The sequence below is a fragment of the Elgaria multicarinata genome, chromosome 12 (assembly GCF_023053635.1).
Source record: "Elgaria multicarinata webbii isolate HBS135686 ecotype San Diego chromosome 12, rElgMul1.1.pri, whole genome shotgun sequence".
Classification (NCBI taxonomy): Eukaryota; Metazoa; Chordata; class Lepidosauria; order Squamata; family Anguidae; genus Elgaria; species Elgaria multicarinata.
This window is the reverse complement of record NC_086182.1, coordinates 2,579,809-2,607,662: the sequence shown is the minus strand read 5'-3', so window position 1 is coordinate 2,607,662 and position 27,854 is coordinate 2,579,809. Positions and strand designations below refer to the sequence as shown.

Here is a 27,854-nt window from a genome sequence, read left to right as displayed (position 1 = left end):
TTTGGTGTTACCCTTCTGCACAGAAAGGAGCTTCAAGGTGCCTGACCGGTCCCCGGGTCAGATTCACGACTCAGAAATTTCACAGGCTTCTCCAACAGCTGCCCTGTTGCAAAAGCGGCAAAATGCTTTTGAAGTTCAGAGCGATTTCCATCGGCGGTGAATAGAACCAAAAAACCAAAACCAAAAACCACCCCAGTCCAGATCTCCTTCTAGGGGCCTCCGACTCCTTGGTTGGAGTTGATTGGCACCCATCCCAGCATACAAAACCATTCCTAACAGTGACCACCTGTGTGCATCAAGCAGCCCATGGCAAACGCCACCATGGAACTTCAATGGCTTGGAGCATTCATGCAGTGAGAAAGACTCATTTGAAGCGATGGACGTGAAGCGACAAGGCCCCGCTCCACTGCGCAGGGCAGCCGGGATATCATTCTTCAGCTTGGTCGGATCCTTGGGTTGGCAGGAAGCTTTTACAAATTCCCAGAAAGCCCTCCTCGCCGTCTTCCCAAATCGCCAAACAAATGGATTCCAAGAGCAAAGCCATTCCGGAGCCCCTCAAGCCCCTCGTTTTCGACCTTGTCCAAAGAGATGCCATCGCAAGGCTCCCAGGACTTCACAGCGCGAGTCGAGGGAGCAACGGAAGGCGAGTGGAGCAGGAGGAGGAGGAGGAGGAGGAAGAAGAGGAGAAGGAGAGGGGAGAAGAGGCAGGGGGTGGGATAGCTCAAGACTCCGCCTTCTCTTTCTTTTTGCTCTTTTTCAGGAAGGAGGGGGCCCGGAATTTCTTTTTCTTCTTGGAAGGAGACTTGGACGGCGAGCCTTCCGGAGACACAGGCCCACTGGTGACTGACTCCATTTTGTCCTTGTTGGTGTCGGTGTCTGTATTGGTGGTCATCTGGCTGATTCCTTTGCTGAGGACCTCCTCGATGTTCTGGTCATCCTCTTTTCCATTCACCACCACCGCCTCGGGCTCAGCCTTCTTGTCTCCCGTGGCAGGATCGGGGGGCGCTTGGCCACTGTCTGTTTTTGTCCCACCTTTCCGAAAGAAAAAGACGTGAAATGTGAAAATTTGCTAAGACACAGTCTGGGGTTTCATTGGGAGCAATGTGGCACAGCTGCTCAACTAGTGAATGTACATGGAGGAGATCTGGGATCAAATTTCTGCTCAGGCAGGAAGCTTACTAGGTGATCTTGGGGTCTGTTTTTCAGCCTAACCTACCTCACAGGGTTGTTGTGATGGGAAAGAATCATGGGCTCAAGTTACAGGAAGCCAGATTCCGGCTGAACTAATGACCTAGGGAGGTTGTGGGCTCTCTCACACTAGAGGCCTTCAAGATGCAGCTGGACAACCATCTGCCAAGGATACTTTGAGGCAGATTCCTGCAGTGAGTAGGGCGTTGGACTTGATGGCCTTAGAGGCCCCTTCCAACTCTACTATTCCATGATTCTATGTATGTCTCATCAAACTAGCATCATGGGATGAAAATATAATATAGAACAGGCTTGAACAGGTGGGTCACGAAAGCATATAATCTGAGGGATGGATAACCAAGATGCATTCAGCAAAATTAAGAACAGGAAATAATAGCACTTACCACTTAAACAGTGCTCTACAGGTTTAATGTGTTTTCAGCAACCCTGTAAGGTAGGGTTAGTACTCCAGTGCAGATGGGGCATGGCTGAGGCTAAGAGGCATGGTTTACCTAAGCAGGGGTGCAGAACCCCGGGGGCCAAATCCAGGCTTCCTGGGGTCACAATTCAGCCTGCTGGGGTTCCCTAGACGGCCCTACCCTGTTCCCCCAACCATTGACCCTTTGGTGGTTTCCTGGCTGTTGTGCAGTCCGTCCATCCCATACCCCGGTTCTAAAAGGCTGCCGTGCCTCACCTACGGCTCCGCTACTGGCGGGAAGAGCTTTAAGCGAAAATATGTCGAGATGTTGCCCCGCCCCTCTGCCTTTAGCTCCACCCCTTTCCCTTTGGCCACGCCCATCACTGGAATGCACCCCACCCACCAAACGCTTCTCCAGAATGGAACTTGTCCCTCAGGCTGAAAGAGGTTCTGCAGCCCAGACCCTGCGCTACCGCAGATGCAAGATTTGAGCAGAGACTTCCTGGTTCATAGCTTGGTCTCTTCGCTACAATTCTGTGCCAGCTCTTGCATGGATTTTCTAGAACATGCTGCATTTAATATATCACAAAAACATTTTGCAATATATTGCGAAGGACACTGCACTAATAAGCACACTTCAAATGATGCAGGGAGCTCCCATGGTTACGCAAGGATTCCGGCACGGCTCCGTGGTGGGGCTGCTTCCATCAATCCATTTCAAGCAGTCTTAATACGGAGCAGAGCCGCATCATACGCCGGTATTCAGTCCAGTTCAATACAGAATTCGGCCGCAATCCCTGTCTACAGGCTTGTGATGAGGAGCCCTTGAAGTAGCTTTCTTTTTATTTTCTTTGTAGCAATATACCATAGCGAAAAGGGGGAGAATCCCCCACTGAAATGACACTAGTAATTAAAGCTTCCTCACCAATTGGGGCAATTAAGAGAGGCCGTTCAAGGGCAATTAATAGTCTGTTCATCACTCATCTCCCATTTGTGCTCTGCAGGAAGCAACAACACGGGTCGACCGTCCACAGAGGAAATTTTAAAATGATGTTGCTGGGAAAGTGAGGAAACATTCTAGGGCAGCCATCATCTGGCCCTGGATTAAATGCTCTTGTGGAACCTCTGGTTAATTCCGCTTCCAGTTAGGTGTGAACAACGATGCCTTAGCAGCACTAAAAGGGCTCTGAAGCAGAAGCAAACTGAGATGGCCACTGGGCCACTGAGCCACGGTCTACGTAGCAGCCCCTTGCCACAGGTCCCTGGCTGAGACCTGCCCCAGGCCTGCTGCTCAAGAGCCTTTGAGCTGGAGCGCCGGAGGCTTTCGGCATGCAAAGCGAGGGCTCTGCGGCCCCAGAGCAATGGGCTGCCTCGGTGTGGCTTGGCTGAGATCATCTGGCGCGAACGTTTCGCAGCTCCCACAAAAAAGGGGGGCCATCAGAGAGACTGGCTCCGTCCTGAAACGGAGCTGGCTTGAGGTATCCCTCCCCCCGCCCCATGTGGGAAGCTGAAAATGGAGGAAACGGCCTCTCTATACTTACTAAAGTGACAAGTATTCAGAATCAGAGGTAACTCCTTTGATGAAAGCAACACATGGAAAGAGAAAGGGAGACATGGTGGAGACAAAGACGCCAAACACAATGAGGCACAAGGAGACAATGGAAAACACGCACAGACGCCGCCCCCACTGGCCACACGGAGGCCCGTTCGTCTCACGGGCAGCGAGGGCCTTTTCGAGTGCCACAGTTCCCTCTCCAAGGGGCAAACGACACCTTACACACTACTTGCTACTGTTCGCTCGAACCCTTGAGGCGAGGTGATCCGCACTGGGGAAAGGGTGGCAGCGCTTAACCCTTGCCCCGCCAATGGCTTCCTTCCTTCCGTCTGCTGGCTTTCCCCTAGGCTGGCAATCCAGGCCCAGGTTTGCTTTACAAATGTGAGTCTAGAAGTGCGCATGTGCAGAGCTAGCAGGCGTGAGGGAGACTCTGGCCGAGAGCAACTATCAGCACTTGCTCCCATCCCTCCTGCGATGCCGGCCACCCTGCGCCCAGGGGCTGCCAGGGCTCCCTTAAGCAAGACAGCAACGTAACATGGAGTTTGCCCCTAAATGTGACAAGTTCCCCCTGAAAATAGAGAGAAGTGGGCCATTGCTAGGGGAGGTGCCAGCTGGACCCTGGCACAGTGGCTTCTTTTGCTCTTTACCTCCTAGTCAATCAGCCAAGAAACATTTCATTTAATTGTCTAGCGCAGGGTTGGGCTTCGTGCACCACATGGGCTAGCTACATGTAGTCCACTGAGGGGGGTATTTCGTGACCTCCGTGGTGCGCCCCCCTCTGTCTCGTGCTGCCTGGGAATGCAGGCGCCAGCCACTTCCGGTTGTGGCAGTGGCTGCGGGGCAGAGGGGTGCAGCCCCCAGAGGGTTCGAGGGGACCCAGTGCCACCACCCCGCCCTCCGCAGCTGCCCACCCCCGGCCTCGTGTCTGTCCGTACGTTCTATCAAACGTGTGTCCCTATGAAGCGATGACACCGGCTGCTGGAGCTCTGCCAGGTGGCCATCGTAAGAAGAGCCTGGCTGCTGGATGGGGCCACCTGGCGCAGCGTTGTGTTTCCAGCAGCGGTCAGCCAGAGGCCCCAGTGGAAAGCCCACAAGCAGGCCCTGATGGAGAAAGCTACCCCTGTGGTTTGTGGCCAGCACCTGGTCCTCAGACTCTCTCATTGTCTCTGAACACAGAGGTTGCACTGAGCTGTCATGGCTCACATCTATGGATAGAGCCCCCCCTCCTCCCCAATGGATGTTCCTCATCCTATTACAATCCATCTAAGCCCATGGCCATGCCTCCTCTTGTGGCAGTGAGTTCCAGAAATTGTGCCAAGAAGTAGATACATACACTGACCACCTGGATTCTATAAATGCTTGCCTTACCTTCTGAAGACTTGGAGGGTGACATGGGTGGGCTTTTTAACACAGGCTTTGTGGGACTCTGTTCTGTGAGGGTAACCGTAGATTCAACAGTGGAAGTCACCTCTTCCTCCAGACTGGTGTCCTTCTCACCTGGGAGAAAACAAAAGGAAGAAAGAGACACAAAGATTAATAGCAAAAAACAAAACAAAATCATCTGTGATAAATGTCTAAGCAGGGCACACTCTGATATTTCTAACTAGCATGTTTACTGAAGAGAAGAGATCCTGGCCCTCCTCTGTGTGACAACCTTTTAAGTATTTGAAGAGTGCTCTCATGTCTCCCCTCAGCCTTCTCTTCTCCAGGCTAAACATGCCCAGTTCTTTCAGTCTCTCTTCATAGGGCTTTGTTTCCAGACCCCTGATCATCCTGGTTGCCCTCCTCTGAACACGCTCCAGCTTGTCTACGTCCTTCTTGACACAATACTCAAGATGAAGCCTAACCAGGGCCGAATAGAGAGGAACCAGTACCTCGCACGACTTGGAAGCTATACTTCTATTAATGCAGCGCGAAATAGCATTTGCTTTTTTTGCAGCCACATCACACTGTTGGCTCATATTCAGCTTGTGATCTTCCACAATTCCAAGATCCTTCTCACTTTTAGCATTGCTAAGCCAAGTATTTTAGATTCTCTAAATGAGCTATTTAGAGCATGCATGGAAGTTTGTGGGTCCATTACATGACATCCTGCACTATCCCCTGGAAATCATGCACTTAAAAAAACCAAAGGTAATGTGGTATTATCCAGATGGGGCTCTATGCCACTAGATGGCACTGTCTCATTAAAACAAATAGGGTCTTTCCAAGAAGGGAATAAATTACGTGGTCATGTGCAAAGGAGTACATCGCAATGGTGGGATTACTGCGAGGATGAAAGCCACGATAAGGCACTGGAGTTTCCCTGCGTGTAGAAAAGCTCATTGTCTTGACCCTCCTAAAATTCTATGAATGAGGCAGGGCAATTCCATTGTAAAAGCCTTGTCTGGAAGCACCCCTAAATGCTAGCAGTGTTTCGTTCTTACTAGCATGATACAAATATTCCCCTGCATATCCAAGTCCTGCAGCTAGGAAAGGAATACAAGGGCAGAGACGGATAACTGTCGCTCCAGGTTAAAGGTAATTCCAGGTGATTCCAGGCAGAAACAGCTCTTTGGGCTTCTCAGACCAGGGAGCAATCCTGAGCCAGAGGCATCCATTGAGGTCGGAGGATCACCTGGTTCGCTCTGGCCTATGGCTGCAAGAGCAGGGCTCCACCGTTTGGGCCCTGGGTGATGAGCCAAAATGCAACCTGGGGCTCGGTATGGCTCCTTTCCAAGCTGGGCAGTGAGGCTGAGGCTCTCCGGGTCATGCTTGCCGGAAGGCGCTGGAACACTCACCATGGCAGACAGAACTGGGGCTCCCTGTGGAAGGGGCCTCCTTGGCTGATCTCCCTGGGCCAGAGCGGAGTGGTGATGCAGAGGCTGAGACCCTGCCCAAGGACCCTCGGTTTGGCAGGTTGTTGCGGGCGGTGTGCATGCTCCTTTTTTCCTTGCCCTACCATTGCCTCTGGCTGAACTGGTCTTGCAAATGTTCACTGTGGCCCTGACATGGGCAGGACTGGTTGATCGAGAGCGGGACAAAGGAAACGTGCCCGGCTGGCAATGAAGGCTCTGTCATACCATCTTCAACTTTAAAAACAGCAACAGCAGCAAGAGCCCGACTCTCCACCCCTCCACTCCACCACCACCCCTTCTATGGCTAATATTGCTTTCTCGCCTCGATATAAGCTGATGACTCAAGGTGGGTCTACCAACAGAGGTCTGGTGATCCCTGTTTCATGGAGAGATTTAGTTGCTAATACTGAAATTGGCTGCAGTCCCCCAGTTTTCTCAAGTTCCCAGTCCTCAGTAGCAATCAAGCCAGGTGCACCTGTCCCAGGACACTCACCGTCAAGACCCAACTTCTTTCTCTCCACCTCTTTCTTATACTCCTCCAGTTCCTGGTCTGTTAGCTGGCTGAAGGGGTTTGGTGTCTCCGGCTCAGGGGGAACCTCTTTGCCCGATTCGTCTTTCATCTCTCCGTCTGCCAAGTGGCTCTCAGTAGACTGCAGCGGTAGATGTGCACAGTGTTAGCGGGGGGAGGACCCCCCGGGCAGAGACAAGGCAACCTGGGAGCATGAAGGTGCTTTGGACCCACTGATTTCAAGAATGGGAGACATTTGTATCCCTCCCTCCCTCCCTCCCGCCCGCAGACACGGGGTGGCCCTCCATCCCTCCTCCCAACAGCCCCATGAGGCAGATTCAGCTGAGAGCTGGTGCACGACTCCTGGCCACCCAGGGGGCTTCGGACCCCGGCCTCCCCCTGCTGGTGAGTCCTGCCATGAGAAGTACCGGGCTTCTGCTTTTCTCCGCGATCACGCTGGCAAGCAGCTGGGACTGGGGCCCTGCTGACTTCACATCCTGGCGGTTTTGCTCACGAATCTGCAAGGAAGGGAGAAATGTGTCTGTGGGGAGGGGCTGCCCCCCTTGAAGGAGAGTGAGCCTCACTCAAAACTCTTGGTGCCGTCCAGGGGGACTATCAGGTGCTGCGGTGTGTGTCCCCCCGTGCCTTCAATTGGGAGCCCTGTGGATCAGGCTCTGCATCACTGTGATATCTGGCTGGAGCTGCAGGCTATTTCCAAAGGGACACTCACGTCACGTAACAGCTCAAGCCCCACCTGGCCTGGAAAGTCAGGTGGTGTGGGAGGGCCACTCCGGTGCCCCCTGCAAGCATAAAGGCTCCCAAGGCTGCTGACTTCCTCCCTCTGGGCATCTCGTCACTGAGGGGAGGTTGCCCAGACCTGCCTCTGCACACCATCTGCCTGCAGCCTGACAGCTGCCTGCCTCCTTCCAAGATGCAGCTGGGCAAAGAACAGTGTGTGGAAAATGCAACCCCCAAAACATCAGGGTAGAGAGACACATTTGAAAAGCCATAAGCAGCACTTGTTGAGCTGTTCTTGCCTGTTGCCTGCAAACACAGAGGCAGAGGGAACTGGGTGTTTCTCCGCCTGTAGGCAACTCACTCTCAGATCAAGAATCATAGAATAGTAGAGTTGGTAGGGCCCTACAAAGGCCATCCAGTCCAGCCCCCTGCTCAGTGCAGGAATCCACCCTAAAGCATATCTGACAGATGGCTGTCCAGCTGCCTCTTGAAGGCCTCTAGTGTGGGAGAGAGGAAAGCAAATAGCAGCAGGAAAACGAGTGCATTTGCTCTTTCTTGCTCTAATGGCAGGACAAGTTGTCCGACTGTGGCTGAAGCATCCCATCACCAGATGGAGAACAAGGGCCAACCTGACTGCACGAGCAACCCATGCCGTCACCCGGGGTGGCCATAGTTGCAATGAAGCAGTTGGGTTTGGCCTGAGAGGGGGGGGTCCTTTCGCAGAGGGCGACTCTTGCGTCACGCACAGGGCCGTGTGCCGCGGCTGCTTGGGTGGTGCAGTGCTGTCTCTGCAGAGAACGGGAGGCCTGAGAGGCATGCACCTGCCCTACGGACGTGGAGCTGGCTTCATAAAGAATCCCCCTCTCCAGAGAATTGGTTTGATTTATCGTTATCAGTTATATTTCTATCCCATCCTTTCCTCCAAAGGCAGCCTGCTTGTGAGGTTGCACAGGCTGAGAGAGATGGACTGGCCAACCAATGGAATGAGTTTCATGGCTGGGTGGGGCATGAGCATGGCTCTCCCTGCTTCACCCACACCACACCACACCACACCACACCACACCACACCACACCAGCTCTCCAAATTGTAGTTCTGTGAGGGGAGGGAATTCTCAGCACTCTTTCACCGAGCCACAGCTCCCAGGGTTGCCACAACAGCTGAACTGGTATAAAACCCCAAATAAGCTGCTAGAGCAGGCACAGCCATTCCGATGGGAAGTTCCCCCCGAGCAACTGAGAGAAGCAAGCAGGCAAAGAGACTCAAACAGGCCTAGTACCTTGTTCCTCATTTCCAGAACTTCTTGTGGATCCGTATAGAGAGGCACAAATTGGTTTGGGTTTTCAATTCGGATTGGTGTTCCACTACTGGATTTTTCTACCTCGTCAGCTTTCATCCACTGTGTAGCAGGAGGACAAAACAGAGGACGTTATAAGAAGGGCAAAGGGGGCTTCCTTTAAGAGTGAACCGAAGGACATGGGGACCAGCTAGGAAGCTGAATTCAGCATTTTCATAAGTCCTGAGGAAACAGTCCAGGCGCACCAGACTAATTCAGCTCAATTCCCAGTGTAGCCTGCACCGCAAGGGGGAGTGGAGGCAAACGAACCAGCTATATTAAGCCTTGTTGCGGTTCCCCACTGCTGATTACACCAGAACCGCCTTTTAACCCCTCTATCTTATTTACTGACAGTGTGGTAAGGCAATGAGGCATGGGTAAAAATCAAGTAATGAGACCAATAAATGTAGATTTTTTAAAAGGGTTTGAAAAGCAGCACTTAAACAGTTTTTAAAAAATATCCGTAAGAGAAATTATTATATGAAAAATACAGGGGAAAATGCATCCATCTAAACCAGTCCCTACTTTAGCTGAGATCTAGCAATAAAGTGATATAAGAAGAGCCAGGCAGGATCCGACCAAGGCTGATCTTGTCCAGCATTTTGTTCACAAAGTCAGATGCCCCAACGCGAAGCCTACAAGCAGGACGTAGGTTGAACAGCACTCTCCCACCCATGTTCCCCAGCAACTAGTGCACATGGGCTCTGATACCGGAGGTAGCATATCGCCATCGTGACAAGCAACCACTGATAACCTTGCTCTCCATGAAATCCCTGTCAGCATATCCTATCCCACTGCTGATGCAGCTTTCATCCTTCTTGCTTTCAGCTCAGCATCTTTTGGCCCTGGAGTGAGGGTCCTCTGCACCCTCTCCATCCTGGCTTCTTCCTGTTTGTAGCTTTTTTCTCTTCTGAACTCTCCAACCATCCCATTACTCCTACATCATTCTAACTCTCAGAACTTCTTAATCAATAAGAAGGGCAGCAGAGTTTTGCTAAGTTTCAAATTCCCATCACAAAGGCTGGGTTCCTCCCCACTCCCTTAAGTTTTAGTTTCCTGGGCTAACATTTTGAATCGTCTGGTAAGAAAGCAATCCTTTTGCAACTAAGAACGAAAGCAGCCACGAAGCAACCAGTTTCATTCCTTCACAACCAGCCACAAGGGCTTTACAGATGTCGTCATGATAATGGTTACTCACATGATCTTTCAATGTGTTGGTCAAGGATGACTAAACCCATCCTGGATTGTCAACTTGTATAATTTACCACCACGGGAAGCATACAGGGAGGTCATAAGCCTATCAGCTATTTCCTGGTGATTGTCATGTAACAGAATCATGTTGTTCTCTGCATTTCTGAATCATCCAATACTTGGAACATGTCAATTGGCTTCAAAGAGTTAAAGCAGCATTTCAAACTTTTACCTTCAGGGAACTCGTTTGCTGTGTGCCAAGAAACCCCTGCATATCAACCAGGGCTCACCTGCGCCTGGATCCCAAACCTGACAAGGTCTCCTCTGAGGAGGAGGAGGAGCAGGAGGAGGAGGAAGAGGACCTCACTGTGGGCCCAGCTCAGAATGGAACCATGGGGGAATTAACACCCTTGATGGAGGGCCTGAGGCTGCCACCCCAGATGACACCCTGCCCCAGGAGGCTGTGACATTGGGGGCCCCACTGTTGTCCCTCAACCTCCACCACTGCTCTGGTCCTTCTGCCACCCCCACCCCCAGGACTGCAGGAGCAGAGGCAATGAAGGACCCATGCTAAATCCTGAGGCCTTCCATTCCTCAGCCCTACTGGAGAGGAGGAGGAGGCAGCAAGCTCCAGCGTGTGCTCCAAGTCCAGAGGAGGCCCCAGCCGAGTGCTGGGTCCACTATAAAAAACCTCCTGCAGTCTCTGGCTATTATTTCCTTGTACTACATCTCTGCATGAAAGCATCCCACTAGCTTTGATGAATTCTGAATTTATCAGTTCTGAATTCTGATGGACAACTCAGCTCTGTTAGTCTAGGCATACCTCAGGCTTGCATGGTCTACTTGGTTTTTTACTAGAATCCACCAACTGGAGCCTGGTGCAAAAGGCTAGTGGAGGTAATTTCTAGCCACTACAACTAGTAGCCATTAATGAGCTCATACTTCAGGAATGTGCATGTTCCCCCTTTAAAGCCATGGAACCCCCCGCCCCCTGAAGAGGATCTTAGTTCATCACCTAAGGAATAGACCCTTCTAAAAAGATGGTCCCTCCCTTCCTCAAAACGTCATCCTCCTTTCTTGGGGTCACCATTTCCAGCGAGGACAAAGGAGCTGCTGGCCTGGGAGTGGGGCATCTCCCTCACCTCCTGGGCGCTCTCTCTTATCTCCCTCGGCTTCTCCAGGGCCACGAGCTTGGCCTCAAAGGAACTACCCGTCCCCTAATTGCCAGGATCTCTTTGCACTGAACAAACACCCACAACTCCTGCCCCACAAACAGATGTAGTGTTTGTGTCACTCTGTGCAACACAATGGACAGCTCTCGCACCTCTGCTGGTGCTCTGCCTTCATGCCGGTGCGTTGGGGGACTGAAGGAGAGTTCCTGCACTTGGTCCTTTGCCCTGTTGCTAAACTTGCACAGGTGCTTAACTCACCTGGCTGCTTCCTGTTTTATTGCTGCCCCCAATTTTTATGACAGGCAATTAAATTGGGAGGGGGGAACTAGTTACAAAACGGGCTCTTGCCACTACTTCCCAAGCACTGCTCCTCTTGAAATGGAAAACACCGGGCCATTAGGCAGGAGCACTGGACAGGGATCCACGCACGCACGCACGCACGCACGCACGCACGCACGCACGCACGCGAGGCCATGGCTGCTGGCATTTCCCTTACTGTGGTTTTGGTTCTCTGGCTGCCTGCGCTGCCTTGGCTTTCCTCAGCGACATTCACACGCAGGTAGGTGTTTGGCGTGTTTAGCCAACGGGTCTTTTCTTTCTGTTGCTTCTGGGCATGTTGCCGGAGAGTTGAGATGGGAGCCACCTCCTCTTCAAAGATAAAGGCCGTGACGGTGGCAGGGATCTCCACTTCACTCTTGTGCTTGGTCTTCTCCTGGACAAATGGATAGCGGTATGCATAGCCGGTCCGGTAGCCCTGTTAAGGACAAAGAGTTCTCCTTGAAAGCACATCCAAGAGGCGCCTTGACAAGCTCTACGTCCGCTTGCTTTCTACAGTTCCGCATGGGAGCTTTCCCATGCAAAATCCATGACCTGGAATGGGATTTTAAGCTTTGGAAACCGTAGCTTTCATTTACCCCTTAGTCCTCATCGTTGCTGAAATATATAATTGCATTGTACATAACTCAGAGAACATCCCATTCCCTATCCCTAAAATCTGCTGAGAGTTCACCGTTAACAGATCTGATTTGTGCATTCAATGTTGATTCATATGATCTCTGAATGGACCTTGCTTGTCAGAAGTTCTGGCAGCTTGGAAATGCCTAATTCTTTCTTTTTAGGGGGAGAGGACACGTTCTTTTGCAGCCTGAAGTTATAAAACTGTAACTATCCATAGTTAAACTTAGCAGAAATGATCCAGAAACTAATCTGATCGAATAACTCCGCCCCACGAAAGGCATGCTAAGGATGCAAAAAGAGAATACAAAAGGAATACAAACACACAGTATGTTCAAGAAACCTGCAAAGGCGGCTTTTTGCAAACGTACTAGATTGTCCAGCATCCTCATCAGCGCCTCGAACTCGTGCTCTCCCAGGCGGCTCTTCTGCATGGGTCCGAAAGTGCTGCCAGCCCATCGCACGGAGCCAACGTCGTGGGGCCTGTGTCTTTCTCGCTCCAGCACTATGAGATTATCTGCTCCACCAGCGCTGGACAAGGCCGAGATCTAGAGGATGCAGAACACAAGAGAGGTTCTGGAGAAGCAGATGGGGAAAACACAACACAGCATTCCAGGCCTCCTGCTCACTGCCTTTCTTGTGTGGTTGCACGCTGGTATGTGGACAGAACAGTCATAGCCTGCACCCCCCTCCCACTGTCACCTCTGTTACAGGTCTTGCTGTTTTTCGTAGGGCTTAAAAAAAACCCTGCAAACCCTGTTTGATCAGCGATGATCGTTGGACAAAAGAGATGAGCATTGTATTATATATATATATTTGCACTCCTCTGTTAAAAACCCATGGCTCTTCCAGCCTCAGTGTCAGTGCTCTGACAGTAGATTCTGGCTCCGGCTGACCATTTGTGTAAAGTAATATTTTTCCTGAACAGAACAGGGGTTTCCCACCTACTTCAGGCATTTAATGGCATTTCCATGTTAGAGTACAGGAAAAAGCAGACCTCTACTTTTCTTCACTAGATTTAGTAGCATATTCATGTAAGTTGAACAAGTTTCTCCAAAATATTCAGGCTTACTTGAAGTTATGCATTTACATGATTAAATTGGAATAGGGAAAATCAAATTCTTGGGGAGGATTTGGGATTTTCTTGGAGCAAGTATCAACCTAAATACAGGTACGTCTGTAAGCAAGAGCATCCATTCCTAGGCCAGTCAGAGGCATAAAATGTGACAAACAGGACTCAGCGCCAGACAGAATCCACAGAATCCCAGCAGCTATTGTAATAGAGTGTTAGCAGTTAGGGGGAATAGCCAGAAGAACAGAGAATGCAACAACTAGAACAGAAACATATATTCCCAAATATTTGAAATTTGGGGAGCAATCCTATGTCTCCTAGACACTGCCTGTTGCGGGGTGGGGTGGGGCCATAAGGTTATTATGTTTCCTTGCTTCCTTTCCACGCACGCAGAATGGAGCGTGGATATGGGGGAAAGGAGGCATTCCCAGAGGCAGGGAGGGCAGGAGACTGGAGATGTGGGGCTATGAGGTATCCCCAGCTGTCCCAAGCCTCCTTCCCTCCCCGAAGCCTCCACTAGATGGGTCCTGCATTGGATACTTCCAGTCTGCATTGGATAGTCACAAACCTCCACGTTCGGAGGCTTACAAGTAGCCTGGGCTCATCCCATAGGATTGCACCCTACATCGATTCAAAAGTATTTCGTTGATATTTCGACAAAACATTGTAGGCCTCATTCTCTGTGTGTGATGAAGGAGTAACCGAGGTGCACTGCACCCAGGCTCAACTTGTGCAATGCTCCCTCTCCTTTTATGAAGAGACAGGATTCTATATACAACATGGCCTACACTCAAGAGTAACCAGGACAGATGTGATTTCATACACATGTGCCAGATGCAAGCTCTAGCTCCCACACCAAGCAGGGAAGAATGCTAACCTGCAGATGTATCTAAACTGGTCCTAGGTCAGCCATTCTATCATAGGAACATAGGAAGATGACTTATAACAGGTCAGATCTTTGGTCCATTTAGCTCAATATGGCCTACATTGAATTGAACCTGGGACCTTTGGCACGTAAAGCAGGTGGTCTACCACTGAGCAATGACCCTTCCCCTCAGCAGGTTCACAACATTCATTTATTTATTAAAAACATTTCTTGGCACGCCTTTCATGGCACGGGGCTAGGAGGGATCCCCAGCCTCCTTCCCTCCCTCTTCCCAAAGCCTCCGCTAGATGGGCAAAAATCACCCATCTAGCCGGAATGCAGAGCGTGACGTGCCTCCTGCTCTGCACTGGATACATGTAAGCCTGTGAGTTAGGAGGCGTATGAGTACCCAGGGCGCATCCCACAGGATTGCGTCCTTGCATAATTTCTGACTTCACCACTGAAATGTTCAAATTCACACTCACAATTTGGATTTTAGATGTTGAAATTGGAGTCCCTTAGACTCATTGGTATTTCTTGATTGTTTGGCAGCAGGCGTCATAAGCTGTCAAATACTAATGCCGTTGCATGTCATCTATAAATTCCTGTCAGATCATAATTCCATTGGATGTCAAATATGAAATGCTATTGCACTACAGCTGCCAAACTGTCTAATACAAAATGCTGCTACATATCACTTTTCAAATACTGATATCTGTCCAATATCACATACTGAAGTAAAATACAGGGCGTCAAATATGAATATCAGATTTGATGACTATCCAAGGAAATATCGGAGCACTGAGAGTATATCTGGATAATAATCCCTCAAGCAAAGGTGCAGGGGAGAATGCTGAGGAAATTGGCGGGAAGCCCCACGGGCTGCAGCTCCCGCCGGAGAGTGCCGGCATGCCACGAGAGCCACGTTCCCTTCGAGGACCACTGAGGCAGCCCTGGAAGGTGTGCGTGCCCTGCACCGCCACCCCTGCACCTGCAGAGGGCTCCCACGCTGGGCCTGGGCACGTGGTGGCTTGACCTAGTTTCTTCCGGCTGAAGAAGCAGGCTGATGCGCAGAGGGGCGGACAATAGCCCCGGGAGTGAGTCAGGCGGCAATTGCGGCCCCTCCGCGGAACCAACGCAGTCCAGTCGCACCTGCCACGGCGCTGCAGAGGGGAGTGGGGATTGCCAAGGGTGGGCAGGAGGAGAGAGGGGAAATCCTGCTGCGCTTGTGCATAGCATTTTTTCTAAGCTCCCCAAGAGACAATGGCTGAGGCTTTTCTGGGGTTCAGCTTCAAAATCAGGTGAAACACATTTTGCAGGAATTAGAAGCTGGGTCTATTTTCTACGAAGCTGTGCTGCTCCTTGCTTTCTTGTTTTGTTTTGTGAGCCAGACTGCTCACTTTAGGGAAGGGCATTAAAGGCAGAACTGACGTACTTTGGCCACATAATGAGAAGACAGGATACCCTGGAGAAGAGGCTGAAGCTAGGGAAAGTGGAAGGCAAAAGGAAGAGGGGCCGACCAAGGGCAAGATGGAGGGAGGATATTCTGGAGATGACAGACTTGACCTTGGGGGAGCTAGGGGTGGCAACGGCCGACAGAAAGCTCTGGCGTGGGCTGGTCCATAAAGTCACGAAGAGACAGAAGCGACTGAACGAATAAACAACAACAAATGAAAAGGGGGACCGGGCTCCTGCATCTTTAACAGTTGCATAGAAAAGGGAATTTCAGCAGGTGTCCTTTGTATATATGGAGAACCTGGTGAAATTCCCTCTTCATCACCACAGTTAAAGCTGCAGGAGCTATACTAGAGTGGCCAGATTTAAAAGAGGGCAGGGCACCTGCAGCTTTAACTGTGGTGATGAAGAGGGAATTTCACCAGGTTCCCCATATATACAAAGGACACCTGCTGAAATTCCCTTTTCAGTTAAAGATACAGGAGCCCTGTCCTCCTTTTCATATGGCCACCCTATGTAACAATCAGAATGATTGGATTTTTTTTAAAAAAAAAAGGGGGGGGGAGAAAACCACACCCTTCATGCACCTATGATGACTTAACCATAAAAACGTGACCTGCTTCCCAGAGACTGAAGTGCCCCAGCAGGACGAGGGATCCTGCGCTTGCGGGCCCCTCCCTCTGAGAAGGGCCAAAGTTCAACGCTGCCCGTGACCTGCCTTGACCTGGGCGCCTGCCCTCAACTGAGTGGGCTTCAGCCACACCACAGGAAAGGAAAGGAACTCCGCATGGCCTCAGAGCCACTCTTCTGATGGCTTCCTGCCTCTGCCCTGCCCTCTCCAGCAACTCAGGTGCCAGACCCAAGCTTGAAGCTGTTAGTGGCTGCTGTTGGGGTTTAACCCTTTTTTCCAAACAGGGATTTCTCCAGGGTCCGGAGAGACCACAAAATCTCCCCTTTGTGCCTGCCCTACCAAAGGGCGCAGAGAGTTGTAATGTTTGCTTGACCCAGTTCCCGAGCAGGATGCAACACGGTGTAGGGTGGATTCCTGCATTGAGCAGGGGGTTGGACTCGATGGCCTTATAGGCCCCTTCCAACTCTACTATTCTATGATTCTATGATTCTACGGTGCCAGCCCTGGTGATGTTCAAGGTCTTCTTGTGGGGAACAGGTAACACAGAGCGACCCCTCCAAAGGTGGGACATGTAAATCAGGAGGGCTAAAGAATGGCAAACAGATGTTCAGCCCCATGTGCAACTAATACATGGGCTTCAGTGGACCAAGGATTTGCATTAGCAATTATGCATTAGCAATTATGTCCAGTTCTTTGGACCCTGAAGAGTAGTGGTTAATGTAAAGAAACATAATGGTAAACAGACTGTACAGGCAAAGAAAAGAGTATCAGAGAATATAGCAGCTGGTTTCCATTTGTCACAGGTGTGTCCGTGCTTCTTTGATAGAATATGGTAGCTGACCAATACCAGCAGAGGGCACAGCGGAGCCCACATTCAACACCTGTCTAGGCATGCTTGAGAATTTCATTTTGGTGTGGTTTGGACTTAAATTTGCCTTGGTCGTACATCTGGACATGAAAGTGAGTGTGAACGCTTTTTGGGGGGGGGGGCTTTAGAAAAATATGCACTTTTTAAAATGTGCATTTTTTAAAAAAAATACACATTCTCACATTTTAGTCTATGGGGGGAAAGTCCACATTAGGGTGTGCACGTCTTAAAAATGTGCATTTCCTGCATCAAAATGTGTGCTTTCACCATTAAAAGTAAATGAAAAGAGAGCACAATCGTACACAGGGAGCGAGGTGATCTGAACTTCAAGATCATGTCCGTAGAATCACAAAAATGGCTTGTTTGCCCATCCTGACACCTGTCATCGAACACTTCACACCGCTTGGCTGTCTCCAGGGTCTGTTTCCAGGAGGACATTTCCAACGACCAAGATGCGGCTGCCTTATGAGGAACTTCCAGTACGAAATGCCAAAAGATTTGGCAAGAGGCTTCTGGGAACCCGGTGAGTTAGGACACTATACATCCCCCTCTATAAACACTATAGAGGGGGATGCTAAAATAGCACTTTTTGTGTATTGAAAAGCTGGTCTTCCCCCCATATTACAAATACGAAAGTTCAGGGCAACTGAGCAATAATTTTAAAGGGGACCTCACAACTCACACTCTGTGCAACTACACGAGGCCAGCTCCTCTTGCAACACTTTAGTTACATGTTGTGAAGAATAAAAACATCCCTCCCGTGTGCCTGATAATAATTATAGTTGAAGCTACTGAGAAGCTATTGTTAATTAAACCATGCTGTAGCTGACACAATAGATATTTCTTATTTAAGACCATTGGAGTGACATGCTTTACCCCTGCCTTTTGAAAGCACCACTTATTAATGTCACTCGGTAAAAGAAAAGTAACTGAAGTGACCTATAAGGCACTCTGAGAAAGACCCTGCCTGTCTTTGGATGAAGTTGCACGATACAATCGACACGGGGGTGCTCCCAAAAAGAGTCCTCTCACTTCCCATAATATAGAGGAAGACGCAGATTGTGATGCCATCACGTTTTGCACAACCCTCCTCCCACCAAATAATGGGGACGCGATGTGGGGAAATGCATGCCCACAACGTCACAACATGGGGAAATATTCCTACATGTTACCAGGGGTGGGTGGTAGGAGGAGACAACTGGACATTTTTGATGGCATTCCCACATTAATGATACCAGCCTTTTCACATGTAGGGGCATTTTGTTATGTATGATTGTATCTAATGACGTCATACATTGTGATGAAAAGTAAGGTTGTTGCTCACCTGTACTTCACAGGCAGCTTGCAAATGGAAGATCTTGTAGAATGCTTCTTCCACCGTGTCCCCAAGAGCCACCAGACCATGATTCCGCAGCACTAGGATCTGCCAAAAGGAGCAGCAAGGAGATGAGGGCGATAAAAATGGCCAAACACTATCGAACGGCAGGCGTACTAAAAATGCTTCTCGGTTGTTCTCATGTTGCATCTAGTCTAAGGATTTCCAAAACTTTGCCTAAGCCCCATTTCAGAGGTCTTAAATCCCAAAGTCAGCCCCAGATATTTGGTGGCCCAATGGGCTACAGGGTGCCGTCTAAGATGGCATCACAGCCTGAATAGCAACTCTCAATCCTAACCTTGCAGGTGGGTCCTAGACACTTCTGCAACTCAATTCTGTCTGCTTCTTCCTCCATCTCACCATTGAAGTCAAAGTACACCATGTCCCCTGCCAGCAGTGCATCATGGGAAATTGGCAAGAGACCATATTTCATTGCAGACACCTGATCAGAGAGAGAGAGAGAGAGAGAGATGGGATGGAGAAGCAAAGGTCATCATCGTGATCCATGCACTGTGCCTCTGATGCCAAGTGAGTGGATTCAGCCCAAAGGAGGCCTGCGTCCCAGACCGTTGGGAAGGAAACGGTTCTTTCCAGTTTCACAGAACATTTCGCCCCATAAATGGTCAAGATTGTAAAGTTATCAGGCTGGAGCAATGTATATTTGGAGTGATTTGAGGGTAGGCCAATATCAACAAAAACAGGATTACTTCTTCCGAGTGGGCTACGTGTGAGTGGCTACATCTTTTAGTTCTGCTCTCAGAATGGATTCCTTTGATTCAATTTATCACAAGATAACCTGGCCTTTTGGAAGGGTTCAGCAGGGGGCAACTTGCTGCAAGATGGTGTTTCAATCTTGGGTGGGAAACAGAAGCCGCTGGGAAGAAATCTTCCCCGTGAAAGGCCATTACTGCAGAGATGGAGTATTAGGGAGCTGTTTGAATCTACCTTCCATGGGTACAAGACTAGGGGGGGCGGGGAAACATATCATGGGCTTGTAAAACAAAATTGGCTGCGTTGGCATATTGAGGCCTACTAGCTTAACCTTATATGGGTTCCCTACAAGCGTCAGGGAGCCTTATCCCGGGCTGCAGTATTCATGGGTCTGAGGCTCCTTTCCATAACACCTCCGTACCCCTTCTGATTCACCCCCTCCCCTGGGTTACTGTTCCTCTGCCCCTCCTCATTCACTGCTTTGTGGTTTCTGCTTAACATCCGTGTTCTGCTTCTACCGTTGCTCCGTCTGCCTTCTTGCCTCCTTGGTCTCCCATTGCCAGGGAGTTCCCCTAAACTCAGAGCCGGGGGCCTTTGGACCACCTCAAGAGGCACCTCTGCTTGAACGCGGGTCAGATGCCTGCCTCCCCTGTGGCTCCCCATGGGGTGAACGTGGGCTCCACCGGACCCTCCCTGACCGCTCTCCCTCGGCCCTGCAGTGCCTGCGAGGGAACGGCGAGGCCGGGCTGCCTCCCTTCTACAAATCAGCCTCGGGGCCGATCCAGTGGTCTGGCAGGGAGGCTCTGTCAGCGAGATGGACGGCACTCTGCTCACCGCGGCTGTGGCTGGGGTGTGCAGATGGATGATGCATCTCACGTCAGGTCTCGCCGCGTAGATGGCGGAGTGCAGGCTGAACCCTCGAGCATCCACCGGGAAGCTGGTGCTGCCTTGCTCCACCACTTCCCCCAGGACATTCACTTTAATCTGCAGTGCAAAAGAAAACGGGTGCTGCGGACATACAGATGGACGAGAAGGGGGCCTCCCCCAGTTAGATGGATGGAGAATGAGTCGCGTGGCAAAGGCGATGCTCATAAGGCAGCTTCCTTCACTGCCTGGCAGTGGGGAGGAGGGGGCAGGTCACCCATCCATATGCTGCCAGAAATTCGTTTGTGCCATTGTAAGTCCCACTCACAGAGGAGTCTGCCTGCTGCTTCTCTGTATGAGTCACTGCTCTAAGCTTGCCTGCTGCCAATCATCTCTGCTGTGACTGAATGTCCAACTCACAACCACTAGAATGGCCTGTCTCCAGTGGAAGGTGCTGTGGCGTTACACCCCACAAGTCAGTTCCCAAATGTATGACTGCAGTTTGTAAGTCTGTGGCCTGAGTGGGCGGAGTTAGAATGTCTTGGGAGGGGGAGGAGTGATATATAAGGGAAGGACTGAGGGGATTGTGGGAGGCTTTTAGGTACTCTTGAAGTCTTTAGTGCTCTCTGTGTTTAGGGTACTTAAGTTCTGGGAAATCTGAGGGTCAGTGTAGAGAGTGGTGTCTTTGGAGTGTGGTGTGCACGTAGTGGATGTATATTAATCAATACTGAGAATAAAGAAAGTTCAAGATTGATTGTATGAGAAAAAGGAAAGTGCGTATGTGAATGAGTAAAAGGATTGGATGAAAGGTTTCAAAAAGGTTTTAAAGGTTTTATTTGAAACAAAGCTTGTGAACTTTTAAAAATAAATTTTAATTATTTTGTTTTTAACTACCACAAAAATCCCACGTGTCTGTTTGGCATTTATCATCTTAAGTTTACACATATAACACCCACTCTGACAATCATTCACCTAAGCGGATATAACTCACAGCGCATTATTATATATATTAAAATCCTTCTCCATTTTAAACCCCTTTCTCCACATAGTTTGGAGGAAGGTGGTTTTTATCCCTTGCCTCAGGCGTATCAAGCGGTGGTGCTTGGCTTGAGCAGGGAGTAGCTGCGGCCGGGTCTGGTGTTCAGAGCCTGTGCCATGGCAGGTGCCTCTTGTATGAGTCACTCCTCTGGGCTTGCCTGCTTCCACTCAGGTGCAGACATGCAGCAGCAGAACCTGCCCTCGGGCGCACTGCTCGTTGCATCTCTGTGAGTCACTGATCTGGGTATGCCTCCTAAACAGGGAGAGGGGCTTGTTAAGTGAAGGGCTCCACTGGCTTGGTCACAGTGGTCATTTCCCACATTCAAGGCTTCAAAGGCTTTAGTAAGACCAATACAAAACCTACGCTGGGCAGGAGGCTCATTCTCAATACAGCAAACGCCTTTCCTCTGCGGCACAAACAAGCAGAGACTAATGGAAACGTGGCAGGGTTTCCGCAGGGCAGACCTGCACGTTCCAAGAAACCCGAGGCTGCCATCCACCCCAGCCCACGACACAACTGGTGGTACAAATTACCTTGCATTAGGATGTCAGTGCACTGCCCATTTGTCTACCAGGGGCAGCCAGTGATATGGTCACGTGGGACTGTGCCATGTGATTCTATCAAGGCAAAGTGTCCTGCGTGTCACTGAAGGGAAGAGGTGGGAGGATGGGGCCCCAAGCATGGTACGAGGTGCTGTTTCGCTCTCCAAAGGGGAAGCCTCAGCAGCAGCAGCTCACGTGTAAAAACAGTACAGATTCCAAAGCCTCAAGTGTGCACTTGTGGAAATGGAGACATGGGAACTCATCAAAAGATGGATGGAAGAGTCCTTTATACTCACTAAACTAGAAGCTGTAACTTCATGGCAGGAAAGGCCCAGAGGGCAAACCAGGAAATGGTCCTGCTCTTTGCTGACTCTCAGCTGCAAAAGAAAGGAAGAAAGATCTGATGTTTTCACCCCTTGTGTTGCAGAGGCCACGTTCCTCCCTCCGGGCACGAAGGCCAGAACTAGGCATGATGGGAAACATTTGGCGGCTACCCAAACCAAGGAGAGAAGGAAGCCACAAGGAGAAGAGGGAATCCCAAAAGATGCCCTTGAAGCCATTTGCTCAGGCTGCTTGCCCAACGTGACCCTCCTCAGCCTGAAGACTAAACCGGAGGCAGCCCGGCTCGATGATGCTGGCTAACAGAGCCCAGCATCTCCCATCCTCTCCAGCCCTGGCGTGGGGCACCCCACCCCCATCGATGCCATGCACGTAGGGCTGGATCCAGGTTTACTAATGCGTGGCGCCCGATCCACAAAAATCAATGGGACAAGTTAGCCATGACTAACTCAGTGGGTCCAACCCACAGTCTCCGCTGTTTTTGGTTTAGAGGGGGCCATGAAACAGGTGATTCTCTGGAAGCCAGGTTGGGTGCAGGCAACTGTCTTCATGCCCTGCTGGTGGGTTTCTCAAAGCCAAAGGACCTTTGGTCAGATCCAACAGGGTTCTTCTGGTACTGACCTGCATCATGTCACCGTCCAAGAATTAGTAGCAAGATGCCCACAATAATGCAGCCATGGACTGGCCGGCGGCCCACCTGCTTTCCCCATGACGACCTAATGCTTCCACCAATTCAGTGGTCATTTTCAGACTCTGCCTGTTCTAATGCCAGTTGCCTGCCTGGAGCCAAGGGGAGCAGAATGGGTTTTTTAAAACAAACCAACAAGCCAAGTTCAAGGAGTCTGGTTTTATTCTGACCTGGCACCAAGCTAGCACTGAGCAAGGCAGGGGAGGTAGGGAAGGGACCCCTCACCGTGACGTAGGTGCTGCTGAGCTGAGCCCAGCCGTAAAGCTCCAGCAGCCGGTAAACGCTGCCGACTTTGCAGCGCATGAGCCTCTCTCCTTTGGCCAGGGACGCAGAGTCAGTGGCATGGAGGTCATTGATGGGCATCACCGTGGAGAGGTCTGCAAGAGAGAGTGAAACAGAGAGAAAGGCAAAGCTGCTTTGGAGCTGGGCCAGCCGGCTACTCCGCTTGCTCTAGGAGAACACCTCACCCCTAGCCGTTCATCATTCCAGGCCTGCAGGAGTGTAAAAACCCACAGATTTTAACTGCTGCACTCTGGTGCAAAATCCTGGGGGGTGGGGAGGAGGTTTGGTGAATACAGGCGGGTTCTTGCTAAGGGCAGTTCAGGCACAGTCAGGCCTCAACCAGAGGAGGCATGCAGCTGGTGATTTCTATCCCCCAATGTTCTGTTGTGTTTACAAAACACCAAAAGCAACTTCTGGACACTGCTGGTGTGGGAGAACAGTGGGCCGGCTTCGTGCTTTTCTCTTCCTGCTGTTTCTACTCAAAACCACAGCTTTACCAGCTGCCAAGGGAAAGTTAGCTATATATTTACACACATATATATATATATGTGTGTGTGTACCTATATATTTACACATACATATCTTCCATTTAAACTCACAGCTCGCAAAGGCTGCTTTGGATTTTTTAAAATAAAGTACTGAGACACACACACACACAACGGTGTCACTCTCCTAGTTTGGGTCTCCAGGATCTTGTGTGATAGTGTCAGAGTCACCTTCTCATCTGCCTGGTGGCAGCTGGACATGCAATGCTGAGCAGGCCTGAACTGGGGCTGATCCCCACCCCACCTCTCCAGCTGACGTGCAAGGGTCACCGCCTTGGCAGGCAGCAGTGGCGTGGCCTACACACCTGTGACATCCAGGTCCCCTTCTCCTCTCATCACAGCCCCCCACCCACACACCAGTTCCACACCCTCTCCCAACTAGGGGCTGCAAAGGTGGGTCAAGGGCAAGCACGCTCCACTGCTGTCCTGCCCCTGCCCATGTCAAGGAAATGGTGCGAGTGGCTGGCGCCAAGGCCGGTAGGGTCAGCCTACGACAGGCATCTGCTTCCTAGCCCCGATAGTAGTTCAGTCATTTGTGTGGAATGTGGCGGGAGAGGCATGGACTACATTGGGAAGCACGCACCCCCCACCCCCACCCAAGGCCCCCAGGTCTTGTGACAGCCCTGAGCTATTCCTTGGCCTGATCCAGCAAGACAATTCTCATGCCCAATGGTGGCACAGATGTATCAGAACTGGACAGTAACAGATCTGGAAAGAGAATGAGCAAATGAGCAAAGCATGCTCACAAGAGGAAACCATGGCCAGCGTGTGCGGAGTGGAGGAGGCTGCGAAGAGCATGTTTAGCCAAGCCCCTGCCGTGCCACGCTTGGCTGTGCCCCACCCACATTGCCCCAGAGCATCACAGTGCCACGGAACCTGGGTGAGATGTTCTGCCTAAAATGGGAAGGGCCAACCCCGAAGGCCTGCTGCCTCGACTAGCCATCACTGCCTCTCGGCTGGCCTGCTCCGGCTGGCCTTTCCCCGCTCCCTTCAGGTCCATCTCTGGGAAGGATTCCAGGAGACAGAGAGAGGCGGCAGCCGGCAGAGGAGACAGCAGGGCCCGCTCCAGCTAGACTATCTACTAGCCTTCTACTATCAATGGCCCCATGGGAAGCATCCTTAAGAACGGCTGTATTCAAACATGATGTCTATGTTTCCACTGATGTATCTGCAAGCTGACTTGGAAGGATTCGTATCCTGAAAGTCAGGATAGAAACAATTGTAATAACAGCAACTTGGGCGGGGCTTGTTGCAAAGACATCAGCAAGAGGAAGACCCTCCCTCCTTGGCCCCCAAACACATCAAAGGAGACAGAAGCAGCTGGGAGAAGTGGCAGGGGTGAGCAGCCATGGGCCAGGAGTGGGGATCCCATTGAGGCCTGGAGGCTCGTGAGGGGGTGGGTGGGTGGGTGTCACATCATAAAATCAAGGAAGTCATAGTCAACTTTAAGGAGAACACTGCATGCATCCACAGAAATCAAGAACAGCAATGCATACATCCACAGAAATGAAGGCAATATTTAAAAGGGAGCCCACCCCATGAGAAAGCTGGGCTGGGGAGGCCAGGCAGAAGGAAAGGTGGAGTGTGGCCAGGCCTGGCTGTGGGGCCATGTGTGCTTATGTGAGACTCACACAGATTTATGGGTGAAAGGAGAGAAGAAGGGGGGATGGAAGCAAGGAAAAGGGTGGGGGAAGGACCTGCTTAGAACCCCTGACATTTCAGTACAAGGGAGAGACCCACAGATCTTCACTGGATGCCAACGTACTCAAGGGCGATGTGGGGAAGACGGAGGGAGTCGTGCTGGCCATAAAGTCTGCAATCTGCCGAAGGGCCCAGATGTTGGAGTTGTTTCCTTTCTTCATTTGCTCTTGGATGAGGCTCTCCAGTTCCTCTCTGAAAGACTGAAAACACCGCAGAGACTGTGAATCATCCAGCTTCCCACAGCTGAGTAGTCCTCTGCTCAGGGAGCCTCCTCTCTTCTGGCCACCCTCCTGCTGAGAACTTCTTACAGAACAGATTTCGTGCCGGCTCTGCTGAGGGCAGGACCATCTCAGTGCATTGGGCTTCAGCTGCTTAACAGCAGAAGGAGGTAACAGGTAACACTATAAATCAGCAGTTTCCAAACGTGTGTGAGTGTGCGCACGCACGCACGCAGGTAGGGAGGTAAGGAATTGCAGATCACTCATGGTGGACCAGCTTCTCCGAAAGACCATGGGTCCACCATTACTCATCTTCCCAGCAATGTGGAGCCACATGAGGATAAAGGGTGTATTCTAGATCATGAGTGGACAGGATCTACTTTGGTTTGGGTTTTTACAATTACCTACTGCGCCCCTTTTCCAGAAGGGTAGCTATGTTTGGTCTGTTGCAGCAAAAAACCCAAAGACCAGGAAGTTCCTTTGTTCAAGTTCCTTTGTTTGGAAGTTCATTTGTTCAAGAATGTCCAATGTATTCATTTTAATTTTCAGAAATGTTCAGCCTCCCAGGACACTCTGCTGCAGACCTGAAAAGTGGCCATTCCTGAGAAAAGAACTTCAAAGGGAGAATCCAGCATGAACCCACTGAATTACAACTACAAGTTCAAGCCCATCTCCTCTGGATTGAATCGTGATACTGGCTATCTTTCTATAGAAGTTAATTTAGCAATACTAGGGTGTTTGTTAAAGCATCACCACATGGAGGAAAATCACGTTTCCTTACCGTCGTTTCTCCACCCGCGTGTTTGTCCCTCATTACTTCCTCATTCTCAAGGGAGAGGAAAGAAGAAGTGAAAAAAAATGCACATGGCCCATTCAGGGAGCATTTTCATCGCGTCTCTTCTCCTGCACACAGCAGGGGATAGCGGCAATCTCCATCTCAAAAAACAAGCCGGACTTATTGGGGTGTTTTTTTGTCATACAAAGAAGGCTAGAAGGGGCAGGAGGCATGCGGGAGGCAGGCAACATCGTGAGAGGGACCCGCGAAAATCCGTGAGTGCCCAATAATGAGCGTGCACTAAAACGCTCGTCTGATGGAGCTTATAGTCTGTAGGGTGCCCTAATACTCTTTGTTGTTTTTAGTGCACCTTCTAACACACTTCTACTCACACCAATCTATATCTGAGTTCCCATGCATCGGAGATTCTAACGTTCTTGGCTTTCCCCAAAACTTTCTTAGTTCCAGCAGCCTAATTTAGTATGTGAGGGAAAGCCTTTTATTCTTGTTATTTTTAAGCAACTGAGTCAGAAGCCCTTTCTGACATATTCCAAATCATTCGGAGATCTCTCAGCCTGTCTTCTGCCTGCTCCTGCTCTGGGGCACATTTCCAGTCCATGTGGGTAAACAGTGAGGACTAGTAAGGCTGCCTGGCATTCTGTGTGCACAGTGTAATGCTCCCCATAATCCTCCGCAATGCGCGGGGTTTCTGTGGCAGACATGTGGGAACCAAAGGCATGTGGAACGTGTCATGTCTCCTGTTCCCAAGGCCCAGCATCAACCCAAGGAGGACTCAGATTCAGATGGGTCAAAATTCACCCCAGTTCAGAGGGAGCCCTTGGCACCCCATTCTATCCCTGCCTAGCCTGAAGAGATAAGTCCTCCCATCCATCTCCGACACAGAGAAGGACTCTCCTTCAGCTTCTTCCTCAGCCACACAGAGACATGAGACAGCAGAAGCAGATAATGGCCCTTTAAGAACTGCAGTCACCCTCCAGCAGGGGCGGAGCTACTGGAAGATCAGACTCTGGCAGGCCTCCCTCGACTGCAGTCCTTTGCTGAGACAACAGCTGCCTTTGTAGGAGAGGACACCAACCACCACCTCCTCTTGCAGTGTGCTGTCCAAGGGCCTTCCTGCCATACCTCTGCTTTATATGATGTAAATGCCGCAATAGGACAGGAGAAGCCAAGGAAGAGGGAGAGCAGGAGTCCTCCACTTCTTTCCTTTTCTGTTTGGTGCCCTTCCAAATCCTGCAACAGCCATTTATGCCATTGCCACGCACTCATCATTACAGAAGGAGGCAGGGCAGCCATCAGCCCTGGCCATGCCTCCTAGGAAACCGGCATTGGTGTTTTGAAGAAGTTTAAAAGAGCCATTTTGGGGTACTCCTGGTTCAGTTATGCCATGCTAACCCAGCCATCTGCAAAAGCACCATCCCAAGGTGTACAAAGGGTTTGCTTCAGGAGATAATGCTGCGGGACTAAGAACTTGTGCAGTGCCCAAAGGAAGCTGTCTTCTACTTAGTCCATCCTACTGTTGATACTGACTGGAAGCAGCTCACGGAGGATTTGGGGCTCGGGTCTTTCCTGGCCCTACCCGGAGATGCTGGGACCTTCTGCCTGGCACGCAGAGGCTCTACCACTGAGCGATGGCCCTTCCCCACCATTGAACCCTGCCGATCGTGAGATGGTGCTGTTGCCTTGCTGCCTCCCCCTGTCCATCACCACCCCGTCATCAGGTCTGACCCTGGCCCCATGCTGCTAGCTGGCAGCTGGGGAGCTGCCGTCAAGGTGGGATGCACTCACCGGGCTCTGCAGAATCATGGTGACCCTCTTCTTCTGTTCCATCAGGTTGAAGTCCTGGCGCAGATCAGCAGCCATGTTCCGGATGCGCAGGTACTCAGGGTCATCTTCTGAGAACCGGTCAAAGTAATGCTGGCTCTGGGTGGGCAGGGAGGAGCCTTCCTCGGGGATGGTTTCGCTGCTCAT

General features: G+C 50.8%; 1 protein-coding gene across 1 annotated transcript; it reads right to left on the bottom strand.

Annotated features, from left to right (window-relative positions):
- Positions 1–661: 661 nt before the first annotated feature.
- On the bottom strand, positions 662–27,854 carry ADD2 (adducin 2). The gene is made up of 14 exons (XM_063139535.1): positions 27,672–27,854; positions 24,937–25,072; positions 22,570–22,721; positions 21,614–21,694; positions 19,707–19,856; positions 18,460–18,603; positions 18,111–18,209; positions 12,267–12,443; positions 11,438–11,695; positions 8,522–8,641; positions 6,935–7,024; positions 6,492–6,648; positions 4,530–4,658; positions 662–1,032 (listed from the first exon to the last, which is right to left on the bottom strand). The coding sequence occupies exons 1-14, from the start codon at positions 27,852–27,854 to the stop codon at positions 722–724; spliced, it is 2,187 nt and encodes a 728-aa protein (XP_062995605.1). The 3' UTR covers positions 662–721.

Coding starts and splice junctions, on each gene's coding strand:
- ADD2 (XM_063139535.1), bottom strand. CDS start 27,854: ATGAGCAGCGAAACCATCCCCGAGGAAGGCTCCTCCCTGCCCACCCAG. Junction 8,642..11,437: donor GCCAGAGAACCAAAACCACA/GTAAGGGAAATG, acceptor CCTGCTACACAG/TGGATGAAAGCTGACGAGGT. Junction 6,649..6,934: donor CGGAGAAAAGCAGAAGCCCG/GTACTTCTCATG, acceptor CTACCGCTGCAG/TCTACTGAGAGCCACTTGGC.